The sequence below is a fragment of the Anthonomus grandis genome, chromosome 8, assembly GCF_022605725.1.
Source record: "Anthonomus grandis grandis chromosome 8, icAntGran1.3, whole genome shotgun sequence".
Lineage (NCBI taxonomy): Eukaryota > Metazoa > Arthropoda > Insecta > Coleoptera > Curculionidae > Anthonomus > Anthonomus grandis.
The window spans coordinates 31,880,739-31,896,241 of NC_065553.1; the positions used below are offsets into that span (position 1 = coordinate 31,880,739).

The 15,503-nt window shown below is 31.2% G+C and overlaps 1 protein-coding gene across 5 annotated transcripts in view; it reads left to right on the forward strand.

Annotated features, from left to right (window-relative positions):
• LOC126739727 (inositol polyphosphate-4-phosphatase type I A) overlaps positions 1-15,503 on the forward strand; it is a 114,688-nt gene that overhangs the window by 18,153 nt on the left and 81,032 nt on the right. For all 5 annotated transcript variants that reach the window (XR_007661693.1, XM_050445521.1, XM_050445520.1 and 2 more), the window contains 4 exons: positions 1,506-1,706; positions 2,106-2,260; positions 11,209-11,381; positions 11,438-11,579. Coding sequence is in view for 4 of the 5 variants with exons in the window: in XM_050445521.1 (XP_050301478.1) it covers positions 1,506-1,706; positions 2,106-2,260; positions 11,209-11,381; positions 11,438-11,579 (671 nt within the window). In the remaining variant the exon portion in view is untranslated. The remainder of the gene's footprint in view (positions 1-1,505; positions 1,707-2,105; positions 2,261-11,208; positions 11,382-11,437; positions 11,580-15,503) is intronic.

Sequence of the window (15,503 nt, forward strand, 5' to 3'; positions counted from 1 at the left end):
AGTCCTTCCGAGGATCTCATAGAGATCGAAACGTTGACTAAAATATTTATCGTTTGAAGTTTTTTTTTCTATGCAACTAAAAAAATTAAGCAAGCTTTTATTTTGTAATCAATTTTGTTTATTTCATTCTTAGAACATTGAAAGGCTAGAATTAGCATTGCCGCGGAACTATGGGCAAAAAAACACACTTTATAATATTATAAAAATTTGTCACTTATTTTGACAGGAGCAAAGTAATAGTACTCCTCTTTAATAAAATATGATAAGATAATCTATAAAAGAGTCAACATTCAAAGTTAAATGAATGTAGATAACGCCCCTATATCAGAAAAAAGGCAACAACATCCCAACGCCGCTCGATCGCATTGTTGATTCCACTGACATACGTAATCTTTACCAAAAAATATTTACATGATAAATATTTATTATTATTATTCATTTTTTTAACGTATTTAGAGTAAAGGTACTTATTTAATAAAAAGCATTTTTATGGAAATGAAATATTTTATAATTTTTATATAGATTCCTTAATAAGCTTTTATTATTCTACGTTTATGACGACGCTTGTTGATATGATGTTATGACAATATCGGTATTTACTTGTGAAAAAATCGGATTAAATCGCATTTTTCTCATATCCTAACAGTTCAAAAAAACACTCAAATGAGATCTTTTTCCTTTTTCAACCAAAAAATTTAAAAAAAAAACACAAAACGTTACAAATGCCGAATGTAACCACAAAGACGTTTATTCAAGATGACATCAGATTTTGCCTACGGTGTTGCCATTTAAAATTTTTTAGAAGCTGTTTTAGAAATAAGAATATTAGTTTTTTTGCTTTGAAGATTTTTTTTTGCGTTTAGAATAACTATATCTGTTTCTACTTTTTACTCTTAATCCAAAATCTTACATCAATAAGTTAAATTAACATTATTATATGTGTTGATATATAGCTGAAATTTTCCGAAACAGATAATCGATGAATATATTTCTAAATAAAACACCCCTCTGGACACATGTTGAACTCAAACAAAGTTGTTGTTTATTAATTCTAGCCTTTTAATGTTCTCAAATCTCATTTTATTGTTTTGATAATATTCGGTACAGATTTCATACATTTTTTTAATAATTAGAAAAATTATTTACCTACGTTTTAATAATTCAATCAAAATTCAACTTAAAACTAAATACAGGCAGGGTCAATGAAAACTGAACAACCGGTTTTTTTTCATTTTGTATACAAAGTATCTGAAGAAATTTTTTGAAGTAGTAAAATATACAGGTTTGCATTTAATACACTTCCTGCTTAACATTAATCTTATATTGCCACAACTAGGTTATGGTGTAAACCAATTAATACTTTTTTCCTAATTATAGTTATCTATAATTATCCTATTTTCAAAAACATAAACTTTTGGCATCCACCCAAAAAAAAATAAATCGTACGTTACTTAAGTACAGTATAGAAACAGAATTTTCCAAATAATTAAAATTTGTCTTTTTAGTTTTTGATGGTGGTTTATCCCAAGCGTTAGCTTCGACTTCGGAATACGAACGGTCAAGCTGGATGGAAGCAATTAGAAATGCGAGCTACGAAGGGGTGAGAGCGGAATTAAACGCTTTGAGACAGTGCCTGGAAAGAAAAAGAAACCACAAACCGACCGTAGATTTACAAACTTGGAGGCTGCAACAAAATCATACATTAGGTAAGCATTATTTGTTCGTGAATTTTTGTTTTTAAATTAGTTTATAGAATAATCCTTGCAATTATTTTAAATAAAACTAAAAACTTTGGTATGATGATGAAAATGAATACTCCTATGGTTTGGATGTCTTTCAAGAATGTTCAAAATTAATTATGCAATTATTTATTACTAGAATATGCTGGAAAGTTAGAAGTCAAAATCCATAGTTTTTAAGGATCCAAGTGTTCTTTCAAAAACTGTTAATTTTTATTCCACACTTCTGACCCTCCATTTTCTTAGCCAGATAACCTACTACCTTAAAGTGTGCTTTATTTTCCGGTAGTATTTTATTATTTGTGATAGGGTCGTTAGACGTTTTTTGTACTTACTCCAAGAAATTGTACTTCGAACTTATTTCAGATATATCGGAGATCCCAATATATGAAATGGCTATGGCCTGTGATAATTTATTATGTGATGGACACGGTCGACCACCAAATCCAACTTTGGAGGTGGACACATATATGCCGGCACAGAAAACTTGGGTACAATATGGACGCACCGAAATTATAGAGGTAAGGCGAAAAATTATGGACTCTAGAGGCAAAAATAATTTAATTTATTTTTTTTTAATTAAATTTAATGATTGAAACAAAAAAAACCAACGTTTCAACGTGATAAAATTCAAACTTTTTAGTTACTCTTTTGGTTATACACTTTTACAAAATATATCATTAGTCAAATTTTGAATACATTTACAAAAAAAAAAAACCATTTGTGAAACACACCAAACCACATTGTGGTTTTCATAAAATTTGTCGGTTGAACCAACTATACCAAGCCACCTTATCAAAAAAACAATTATCATTAGGAGAATCCATTAATTTTTGATCATTTAAAGAATGATATTGGAAGAATCGAAATGATAATTTAGACCACCCCGTATACATCAAATACCTTTATAATTTAAATTAATCAAAATGAAAAAAAAAATTAACCAAAAATTTTAAAGCTAATGTTCAATAAACACTTTCCGGGACACCCTGTACATCCAGGTTACTACTATTTTTTTTATAAGGATGTAGTTCAAAAAACGGTCTAAAAAAAATTAATAAGTCTATGCAGAGATAAGTTATCAAAATCAAAGTAAATAGAAGAAAAGAACTATTCACTAGTAGCATGAAGAAAATCTTTTATCAAAAACCTAAGCAGTTTCTGACAGTGTTATTTTAATTCCTGTAAAGACATTTTCAGAAGACTGTGCTATGGCAAGAAGAGGCAACAGTTCTTAATAACAACCCATTTTATTTATATAACCCTATTTATACTTTATATGGTATAAAACTAAATATCTGATTTATAGAGGTAAAATCCACAAAATGTAATCAATGATCACTTTTTATAAAATTAAGATTTAAAATATAGTAACACTTTAATTTTAATTATAACTTATGGTTAACGAATGTTTTGCTCCAATTATTATATTTGAAATTAAAATTGAATATTTTATACCAGAGGGAAAATTCAAGAACTATGTTTGGTGGATCTAGTATTAAAAATGTAAATTATACCCAAACAGTTATATATATATATTATTAAAAAATTTAAAATTTTTTTTTAAATGATTAAGTATAATAAATAAAATGGTGTAGGGATGGGCGTGAAATTTACGTGTGCTTCTACCGACCCACCAAGTAAGTCGCAAGGTCGAAAATAAAAATCGATGACGATTCTGACCTCTTCCACACCCAAAGCAGACAAACGTCAAATATACCCATGGACAATGGAATCAAGGAGAGCAGACTACCATAAATTAAGAATAAAACAAGAAATCCGCGTAGCGATAAAAACCGCCACTTATAAACTTGAGATGAGCAATGAAAATTGATTTTTCTTCTGTATCACTACAAATTGTTGCTTTAGGTAAATGATCATTGAAAATAATCTATATAATGAATGGAGCATTTGCCTTATTATAATCAAAATGAAATTAAATAGAAAAATAAAAAGCTACAACATGGCCATATTTCTTTAAGTTCTATATGAAGCGACCGCATACATGTTGAATGTACTTCTGACAGTATGTAGAAAATTACTGACAATGTAGTATATATAGACGTTTTTTCCCTAGAAAGATATAAAAGTGTGAACCGATTTGCATAAAGTGCTTCAATTTTTATGTAAGTTTTTTGAAGAAGTTTTTCTTATATGCTTTCTAGATCTTAAATCTATCCAAGTATAGCTCAAGGCTCTTTGCCACTTTAATATTATCAAATTCTGACCCTCGATTTAAAACTTTTGGACTATTTACATTTGTGTTAAAATTTATAACGAAAAACAAACTCTTTTTGTCTAAATTCAATCAACTTTTATTTAATCTTCAACCGCCACGACTTCATATGGAACTGTTTTTTGTTTCTCACTAAAAATACGCCTTATCCTCTAAACCTTTTTAACTTCTTAAGTGCCGCACATCATTACTTTTCCCTTAAATAACTGACACTTATTTCGAACCTATATAACAAAAAGATTATTGTCCTTATATTTAAACCGCGTAATATTCGGCCATCCTAATTCTCTTTTCCGTCCTCGGAAAATACTGATCATAACTTCCTGGCCAACAATCCTTGATGACCTCAACAATCCTGAAATACAAAATTCTACAACAGCAAGATGGCTTAGTGTGGATCTTGGTTGTTCCTTTTCTTAAATATTTTTTTTTTATTAATTTAATACTTTGCCTCTTAATTAATCGAAAATACTTTACATTTTCTCCACAGCGATTTATTACTCAATCATAGCATTTCATAGCTATTTTTGAAACTATCTGATGACTAATTTTCATTTCACCACAATTAGTTCATTTTCAATCTTATGTCACTTTTTAAGTCGTCCTGTCCGACTATTTTTATTCAAAATGCCAAGTGCTGTAGTTAAGAAAAGAAACAACAATCCAACAGTTCAAATTCTAAATTCTACATTAACTTTCCAATAAATCAATCAAATCATGTCTATCTCTTGCATCTTCATCGGATTCACTACCTGAACTCTCATTAATCATTATGCTACGATACGGTCGTAAAGAGTCAACAGCAACCAGTGTGTTAAACTTTTTATAGCCTCTCATACCCTTTACACTTCTAATCTTATACCTATCGTTATCAAAAATCTTTTCAATTACATACGGCCCTGTAAATTTACCACTTAACTTAGAGTTGACGCCGGTCTTACTACAAGACTCACCACCTTTCCATAACACTAAATCACCCTTTTTATATTTTTTCGGTGGTTTTCTCTTTCTATCAAGATAAACTTTCATTTGCTCAGAAACCCGTTTCAAATTTTTACTAGCGTCCTTTCTTTTATCTGAAAAATCAACCGTGATTGACCCTTCTAAATCTCTTTGAACATTATTTTTATACCCGAACAAAAGCTCAAAAGCACTATATTTAGTACTCTCATTGACAGTATTATTAATGCCCCAAATAATTTCAGGTAACTTATCGCTCCATTGTAAATCACTATCACTAGTCATTGTTCTCATTGCGTCTAAAAGTGTCCTATGAAACCTTTCTACTTGACCGTTAGCCCTAGGCGTCGCGGTAGCTGTCCTTATATGTTTAATCTGTTTACTATCTACAAATTCCTTAAAATATCTACTGGTAAATGCCAACCCATTGTCAGAAATAATACGTTTTGGATACCCTAAATAACCACCAAAAATCTCTCGTAAATTCTTAATACACTCCGCCGAACCTAAAGTACGACAAGCCCTTGCTACCATGTATTTCGTAAAGGAATCAACAATGCTCAAAATATACGTAAACCCTGATTTACTTTTAGGAAATGGAACAACGTGATCGATATGAACTGTGTGCATAGGCACATCAGGTTTTGCTATAGGATGTAATTTACCCTCTTCTTTCCCGTAACTACCCTTTTTATAATTACAATCTAAACAACTTTGAACATATTTTTTCACAAATCGAGACATTTTTGCAAACCAAAATTGATCCTTTATTAATTTTAAACAACGTACAAAGCCTGGATGACCTACGGAATCATGATATTTTTGCAATATTTGGAATCGTGCAAATTTTGGAATAACTAATTTTTCGCCATTTAATGTTTTCTTAAAAAGTCGACTATTTTTATATACATATTGCCTTTTAAAATCGGGATTAGAATTATTTTTAATTTGATTTATGATATTTTGTAGTGTTTCATCCTGCATTTGGATTGTTAAAAACCAATCTTCAATATTAATTTTTGATATATGCACCGGCGGATTTCTACTTAAGGCATCTACATGCTTCATAGTACTTCCAGGCTTATGTTCAATTTCAAAATCGTACTCTTGTATCGATAACCACCATCTAGCAATTCTTGGAACTAAATCACGTTTTGCAAAAGTATACCGGACTGCAGAGCAATCAGTTATAATTTTAAAATGTGAACCAATAAGATAAATACGAAAACGTTTCAAGCTTTCTACTACTGCTAAAGTTTCTAATTCATAACTATGATATACCTGCTCAGCCAACGAAGTCACTCGGCTAAAATAAGCCACAGGTTTAAGTCCTTCATCGTAAATCTGAAAAAATATACCTGCAATACCCTTCGAGCTTGCATCGGTATGAATTTCAGTTTCACGATGCTGGTTAAAGGGCGTTAAAATGGGTCTTGATATTAATTTATCTTTTAACTCGGTGAAAGCAGATATCTGGTCTTTTTCCCACTTAAACGGGGCATTCTTTTTTGTTAATTGCGTAAGTGGCAAGGCAATTATGGCAAATTTTTAATAAATTTTCTAAAGTACCCAGCTAAGCCTAAAAATTGTCGAATTTCGTGAGCATTAGTAGGCTGTTTAAAATTTTTGACCGCATCTATCTTAGCTAAACCCGGAGACAAACCATTTGGACCTATTTCATGACCCAAAAATTGAATGCTTTGTTTTAGAAAAGAACATTTTTTTAAATTTAATTTAAAACCTGCCTCAGACAATAATTGCAAAACTTTTTCTAATAACTCTAAACCTTGCTCAGGAGTACTAGTGGGGATTAGAAGGTCATCCATGTAAACTAGAACTTGATCAAACCGCAAATTACCCAGAGCTCTGTCAATAGCACTTTGAAATACAGCTGGCGCATTTATCAAACCAAAAGGCATCTTTAAATACTCAAAATGACCATCTGGGGTGACAAATGCCGTTTTATCAACAGAGCCCGAGGCAACAGCTATCTGGTGGAAGCCTTGATTACAATCTAAACTTGTGAAATAATATTTCCCCCCTAACATATTTAATTGTTCTTCAATATTTTTCATAGGCTAGATTTGTTTTTTAGTTATTTTATTTAATGACCTATAATCACAACATAAACGATATGAATTATTTTTCTTTTTCACTAGAACTATAGGACTAGCAAAATCTGAATTAGATTCTCTTATAATACCTGCAGAAAGCAAGTCATCGATTTTCTCTCTTACTACATCTCTCTCTTTCAGGGCTAATCTATAAGGGCGATAACACACTGGTTTTGACTCATCTTTCAACTCAATTTTTAGCTCACAACCCTTGACCGTACCCAATTCCTCTGTTTTACTGCAAAAACAGTGTTGCCATTTATTTAACAAAACTAAAAGCTTTTCTTTTATCTCTCTCTAACTCACTATTCATATATCTACATCGTTCAGGTCTAATCTACTCATATTTATTTTATTTTGTACTAAACTCACCTCGCAACTATTTTTCCCGGACATGTTCGCAGCACATTTGGTGCCTCTGCCCAACAACTTTCCAGCCTTCCATGTTATGGCCTCCTCACCCATATTAGAAACTGGCAGCATCGACAAAGGTCCCCTAACTATAGCTCCTGGTATACAAATCAAAGATTTGCCCAAGTGGAAACATTTTCCATTTACAAAAACGTCTTCTCCATCCTTCACCCCCGTGATATCCACTGGAACGACGTGGGTTGACCGTGGACTAATAATACTATCCTCTTTAAGCAACACAAGTGGCCTCAGATCTTCAGCTTCAAGTGTCAGTTCTTCCAATAAACCAGCAATGTCTTGGCTCAATTTTGCCTCGTCAGAGTGGACCAATAAAGAAATTCCTGTAGCGTTAATAATGGGTTGTCCAATTAAAACATCAAAATCACCCATTGGAAGGTTAGTTATTAAAGCGGATGTTTCTATTTTAACCTCATCAATTTCCATGGTAAATTTAGTTGTTGCCTCACTTACGTAAGTGCCACCTCCAAAAGCAGTTAAAATATTTTTGCATGGAAATGTTGGCAATTTCATTTGGTTTACCACATCGCAGTTTATTATATTTTCCTGGCTACCACTATCAATATATCCGGTTACCAGATGCCCATTGATTTTACAGGATTTCTTGTAAATTTGATTCACGTCTTTGTTTAAAAACTTGACAGATTTTTCCCCAACGTTTTCACGTGACGTGCTAGGAGTAGCAATATTGCGTGAATTTCGTAGGCGGCAGTTTTCCTTTTTATGGCCCAATCGACCACATAGGTAGCAACGTATTGTACTCTTAAAACGGCAGTCTTTAGCTATGTGGCCCGGTTTTCCACAAATGTAACATTCTGTTGGCTTTTTGGTCTCACTTTCATGCTTAAATCTTTTTGATTTAGGTTCATACGTAGGGCTTTGATAATTTTCTAAAGGTGCTATAAAACCAGCATACAGTTCATCTGTAGTAGTGCATTGGAAAGCACGGGCATTTGCCTGCAATTCTAAGGGTAAACCCTTAATAACGCAGGATATTGCTGCTTCCTTATCCAGCCTGCATTGTTGAATTAGCAACAACTTATCATGATAATAGTGGGTCATTGTCTCATTTGGCCTTTTTTTTTCTATTTACTAGCTCTTCCAAAACTGTGGCATAGTCTGTACATCTGGGAAATGCCCTGGTAATAGCCATTTTCCATTCTTCCCACGTTTTTCTGTAGTCGTCAAGACGATTAAACCAGCTACGCGCAGCACCACGTAACTTTTGTTGCATATACGCCGTTTTCTGGTAATCTGTCCAGCCGTGAATCTCACTTAATTGGTCGATTTTCTGAAGCCACCCTACAATTGTAGTACTTTTATCGTCTGGGTCAAAGGTAGGAAGAATATCACCCCGTACAATGATCGTAGAGTTCTCTCCATTATCACTCTCCCTTTCGGTTAAATCAACCTCAGCAACCTGTCCAAATTTCCTCTTTAATGCTTGTTCAACTTTCCTTTCAATGTGCTTTTCCAGCAGGCTTTGGTATAAATTACTTTCATCATCACTCATGATTTTTTTTTTAACACAAACACCGAAGCACCCTGTATATTACACAATTAATTTTGCCACCTGCACTATCAAACAATCACTTATACGAAAATAGTCTAATTCAGCGAACGACTCTAATACTCCGGCGCGTAGAGTTCATTCCACTTCTGATGTTAAAATTTATAACGAAAAACAAACTCTTTTTGTCTAAATTCAATCAACTTTTATTTAATCTTTAACCGCCACGACTTCATATGAAACTGTTATTTGTTTCTCACTAAAAATACGCCTTATCCTCTAAACCTTTTTAACTTTTTAAGTGCCGCACATCATTACTTTTCCCTTAAATAACTGACACTTATTTCGAACCTATATAACAAAAAGATTATTGTCCTTATATTTAAACCGCGTAATATTTGTTTTTGCATCTTGTGATGAGTATAACTCCTTATAAAGGTATTTTCCCTTATTCTTCATTTGTATTGTTCCCTTTCCTATCGCGCTTCACCTTCTGAGGACTTTCTGTGTTTTTTTTCGTTTTGTGTTTCTTTATTTTCTCTTTTTATTTCCCTATTGATATTTCTATATTCCTCTTTGGCCTGGTCTGTCATCTCTCTCTCCTGCTTCATAAGAGCTTTGATCTTTGATTTATTTTCTGATCTGAGCATTTTTCGACTGCAGTTTTCATACTTTTTATTATGTTTTCTCTGAAAGGCTAATTATATTGTCGTAGTCTAATAGGCTTGTTTGTTATCTCATCTTTATATCCATGTGTTGTCTCTGGTGTATTAGGTCTTATGTAATTTTTCTTCATAACTATTTTGTTTTGGTCTTTTACTAGCCGATTGTAGCTGCCTGTTGAGAATTTATTTAACACCTCTACGTCGTATACAATATCCTCTCTATTGCTAATTATGAATAGGCACGCTTTATCATTAATTTCTTCGAATAATTCTTGGTCATTTTTAGATATCCCCTTCTTTGTCTTACACACTAGTTGTGATATTGACACACCAAGTCTGCATTTCTCCCAACAAATTGAAAAGTATAAATCCTCTTAAAGGCATTACATATCCTTAATAGTTTTTTACAACAATCTGATATTAAAAGTCATTTAATGACAGATGTTTCACTGCAAAAAAAATATATATTTGTTATATAAAGTATAACAATTTTATCCGGTGATAACGCTATGGCTACCTCGGAAACGGTAAGAGATCGATTTTCTGGTTTATATTTTATTCCATAAACGCTCAATAATATCCAACTAGTTTGTTCAGTTATGTTTGTAGTTTTTTCTTCTCTAGCAAATGAACATATTAATCTCGTCAAATTTTTAGTTTTTCATTTAACAATATCAATTTTAATTTTTTAAAACACGGACCTCGATTTTTTAATTTAATTTAAAGTATCCAACTTATTTTTTACAAAAATGTAATTAAAACACGCTAGTTGAAATATGCTGTCGCGCCAACGGAAAGCTACCCGCTTTAGGTGGTTACGACGGTTCGATAAAAATAAAACACCCAGTAAAGCAGTCACTAAGATGCTTTATTTAAACAAGGGATTATTACAAAAGTTAACTAGCGAAATTAAAAACAAAAAAAAAACCCGGACCGAAAAAAGATACATAAAAAGTGTTCTATAAAATTAATGTGTACTCTTGACCGACTACAAAAATACTAAAAAAACTATTCGATATAAAATCTCAAAGCCTTTTACCGAACAAAACAGTTCTTTATTTCGTTTCCTTATCGTTAAAACATTAAATAAAATTCTGCTTATAAGGCAGCGGCTTCGACGGTATACCCGTGAAATACAGACTAAACTTTTTTTAAATCTTTTTCCCGGTGCCTTAAATGGATTTATTATATTATGCAGCAAAATAGTCGTAATTAGATAAATATTTTTGAGTTTTAACTATTGACCCAAAATATAGAAAATATGCCTTAATTAAAAATACTAATAAAATTTACGGTGTCTCTAACATATGCAAAAAGTGAAAAAATTAATTCAAAATTTGACGATGACTCTTTTTATACGTCACTTTAATAAAAATGTTTAAGTTAAGTATTGCATTTTAAATACAAATATAACTTAATTTTAAATATGAAATAGAAATTGAGACCCGTATTTAAAAAAATTAATAGTGGGATCTGAACTAAAAATTTCGTAAAATTACCCAAAGTAGCCCATTTTGTAGAACCAGCAATAAAACCTCATCTCCGCTTTTTGTAGAAAAGTAGCAACCCGCAGTTCCTTAGCACCATCAGCTTCCGAGCATCAGACGGTCTTACAGGAGATTCCCGTATTAAATTCACAATTTTCGACGTACAAGAGCGAATTTCCCAAACTGCTGTTCCGTTAGGGTCTTCCTGTGTCTTACTGAGTGCCATTCAAGATTCTACTAGGTGACTATTAACTTGTCTATTAAGTGATTGTTAGGGTCTAATACTTACGTTTTTAGATTAAGAATACCATTGTTGTCTCGTCAGAATACCACTGCAGGCTTTTTAACAGTGTGCGCCTGGGCTTTAGAAGGAGAGGACAGAAATACTTCCAACGAACATACACCAGCTAGGGTTCCTAGTGTTAGTCACGCACAACATGTAAGTTTTATGGAATTTATTTATATTTATTTGCCTTAAAGTGGAAAGATTGAGTTGATCTTTAAAAGCCCACAATATTTGTTATATTCTTAATTTATTACTCTTATGTAAAGCTTAAAGTTCAGTTTGATTTATAATTCGAGAGTTTTCAAATATTAATTCAACTACAAACTAAATTAAATAATGGGACATTTGATTTTAACACCTCTTAATAAAACACAAATATTGCACTTAATTCATGGCCGATTACAACCAGTTAACTGCTATCAAACCCACTAACTACCCTCAGGACGCCCCTAGTGATCCCATCAAAAATCTCTGCGGCCAACAGCTCTATAGAAAAAACGCCCTCCACGGGAGGTTCTAACCGCGACTCTTTCGATTCTAATTCCAACATTTGCACGGAGTCACTCACTGATTTATATAAATAATTTAAGTTGTTCGTGGCCGATATCACGTAAGAATCTATTCCCAAAATGTTTTCGTTTTGGTTTTTCTTTGATTTCTTCTTTGTGGTACTGCTGATTTCAATGTCGGGGAGTAGGTAGAGAAGACCGTCCCAAGCGTCATATATAAGGTCCATAAAGTTCACTATGCTGTTTTCTATTTTTGATGCTAAACTGGTTGAGTGTTGTTTCCTTTTTTTAGCATCTAGAGGCTGAAAAACATATTGAATATTATTATTTTTTAAAAAGAGGTAAGTTGCAACAAAAACAGGATAAAAAAATGCATTTTAAAAAAGTGAAAGTATAAAAGAACCTACTTTATCGCCGCAATTTTTCATCTAATAAAAATCCTCATGAAAAGAATCCTAGGAATTTATTCGCTTATCGATATATACATTTATTATTAGCCTTTTGTATACAAACATCCTATTAAGATTTCTAATAATTGCCACTTATTAAAGAAATTAAAATTTATTTTTGCTTGTGTATGGCACCATTTAATCGGTAATAAAATATATGTTTTCTGAACTGCGATTATTACGTGTTTCTTATTTTGCGTTTTCTACTCTTTTTTTATTGGAGCCTGAGGTGTGTGTTAATGTAATAAACGTGATTTTAAGAATAATTTCCCTGAAATAATTATATTATATACTATATATATCAAAATACTAAGTATGGGTTTCACTCTTGATAACCTTTGCTATAATATCAATATTTTAGGTGAAAATTACTTTTGTACATTGGTGGAAATATTTGCATAAGAATTTTCGTGACTTAAGTTAAGCTTGTAAACACTGAGCGTGCTTTTAAAATAAGTATCGTTTTCAAATAAAAACAAAACAAGTAGAAAAAAATCATACGAAAGCTTACATTTGCTGCGCCAAAGTGCCTGAATAGTAGTCGAAAAGTAGAGTAAAATGGGCAATATGCTATGATTTTTTTTAAAATATCTCCTTTTTATACACACAATTAACATGTTTGCACTTAAAAATTTGAGCAGCTCCATCCTTTAATTTGTACTTATCAATTTAATTGGAGAAAATAAACAATAATCAAATAAAATAATTTTGTACGCATAGTTTAAAAGGCATTTTGACGGCAATCTGTAAATAACTTTGTCGAATTTCTTTCTCAAATGGAAAAAAGTTAACAAAGGATATTCATTTGAATATTAGTTGTACTTCAAACTTCTGGAAATTTAAAATTGGTTGAAATAGAAAATGCCTTTAAAAGACTGGAAAGCACTGATTTCAAATCCCTGTAAAACGTATTCATAAGGCCTGGAATAGACAAATGTGTGACAGATATGAAAAAATATTGCCAATGAAAATAAAAAATTGTGACTGAAATATACAGGGTGTGCTTTTAATATAACGGTGCTCCATTGCGGCTAAGTCATGAACAAAACAAACCTTAAATAGAGGGCGTTTGGTTGATATAGGGTGTCCCAAAAAAGCGTGCTACATAATTAGATTTTTTTTTTAATGGAATATTTTATTATATTTTTTTCCGAAATGGGAGTCGTGTTTGACTTTCTCTTTAACCCTAAAACTGTTTTGCTCTAAAATGCGACGTTGTCTTGTTATTAACAATTTAAGGAAATTTTCACAAAAATCACTTCACTTAAATTTTAATATTTACCACCGACATTTTTTATCTTTTTAAACAATCTATGTAGAGTCTTTGGCTTAGTTTATTTTATATTTCAAAATTCCAAAATATATTTTTTTTATACAGGGTGATCAAAATCGTTACTCAAATAATGATATTTTCAATTCAATTTTACGATATTTTTTTAAATGGAATACCCTGTATCTTGTAACGCGTTTGAATAAAGCATTTTTTTATGTTCAATTTGATACTACCAAGTATACCTTTATCTATAACCGTTTTCTCAAAATTTGTTATTAAAGTTGGTGAATGTTAATTTAATTTCTTCATTTAAAACTGCTTTTGTTCTAGTTTGTTTTTTGTACTCTATGCTTTCAGTATACTTAAGAACAAATTTTAAGAAAACGGTTAGAGTTAAAGGCAAACTTGTTGATCAAATTAAAGATAAAAGAATGCTCTATTAAAATGCATTACTAGATACAAGGTATTCGATTTAAAAGAATACCGTAAAATTGGAGTGAAAATATGTGAGTAACGATTTTGATCATGTATAAAAAAAAAATTTGTAATTTCGAAAGATAAAATGAACTTAGCCAAGGACTTAATAATAAAATACATTTTTCAAAATGATAAAAAACGTCAATGGTAAATTAAATTTAAATTAAAATTTAAGTGAAACACTGATTTTCGTGGAAATTTCTTTAAATTGTTAATAATAAGGCAATGTCGCATTTTAGAACAAAACAGTTTTAGGATTAAAGAGAGTGTCAAATGAGACTTTCATTTCGAAAAACAATATAGGTGGTTCTATTAAAAAAAATACATCAAATTATGTACCACACTTTTCTGGGACACCCTCTATCAATTAAACTAATTTTAAAAAGTATCCCCTCTAACTTAATTAACATTTCCCCTATTAAAGTTTTTTCCGTTTCAAGATTTAGCTGCAATCGAGCACTGCGATATTAAATGGACACCCTGTATACAAAAAAGACCTCAATATCTATAATGAACTTCAACATTATTTCAACCTACTGAAAAATATGAGTAGTTTTTTATAGTAATAAAAAATTCCGTCAAATGGGAAACATAAATAATAACTCAAAAACTCTATACCGGGTGACACAAGAAAAAGCGAACACTTTTTATTTTTGAAGATAAATGAAATTTGGTATTTCGATAGAACTATAGATAGTTTTAAGAGCATCTTTTGACACATTCTGTGATTTTTTGTTGCTTCCGGTTTAACAGTTACTGACACTAACTTTTTTATTCTAAATAGGAGAATTGGTATATTATTACGTATTTCGATAGAAAATAATATTCTAAGAATAATAATACCGCATTTACTACTTTTTGTTTGATACTCATAGAAAAAATCATTTTGTTTAAATTTTGAAATAGCGTGCCATGAATGCTTCGAAATTTTAATTAAGTAATTACGGAAAAATAATATTCATTGTAATTTATTACTTGAATCTTCTGTTTAAAATTTCCAAACTAATATTTTTGGCATTGACTTTATTTTTTTAAATAGCATTTTATTATGAACAACCACTATTAAAATGCAGTTTTTCAGAAATATAGTCAGTAAACATCTGAAATATTAGTAAACACTTAAATTGCACTTGACGAGATGTCATGTATTATATCAATTGAAAAATAATTGAAGAACGCATCAAAGAGCAGCCTCCTATTCAAGAAATCAAAGTCTTCCATGATAGTCTTATTAAATAAATGCGGTTATTTATGTGACTTAGTTTTTTTTTCTTATGGGCTTATTTATCAAACGATTTAAAAACTAACCATATCAAATTATACGAAAAAAATCTAAGTTTCAAAAATGATTGTTCCCAACAACGTGATA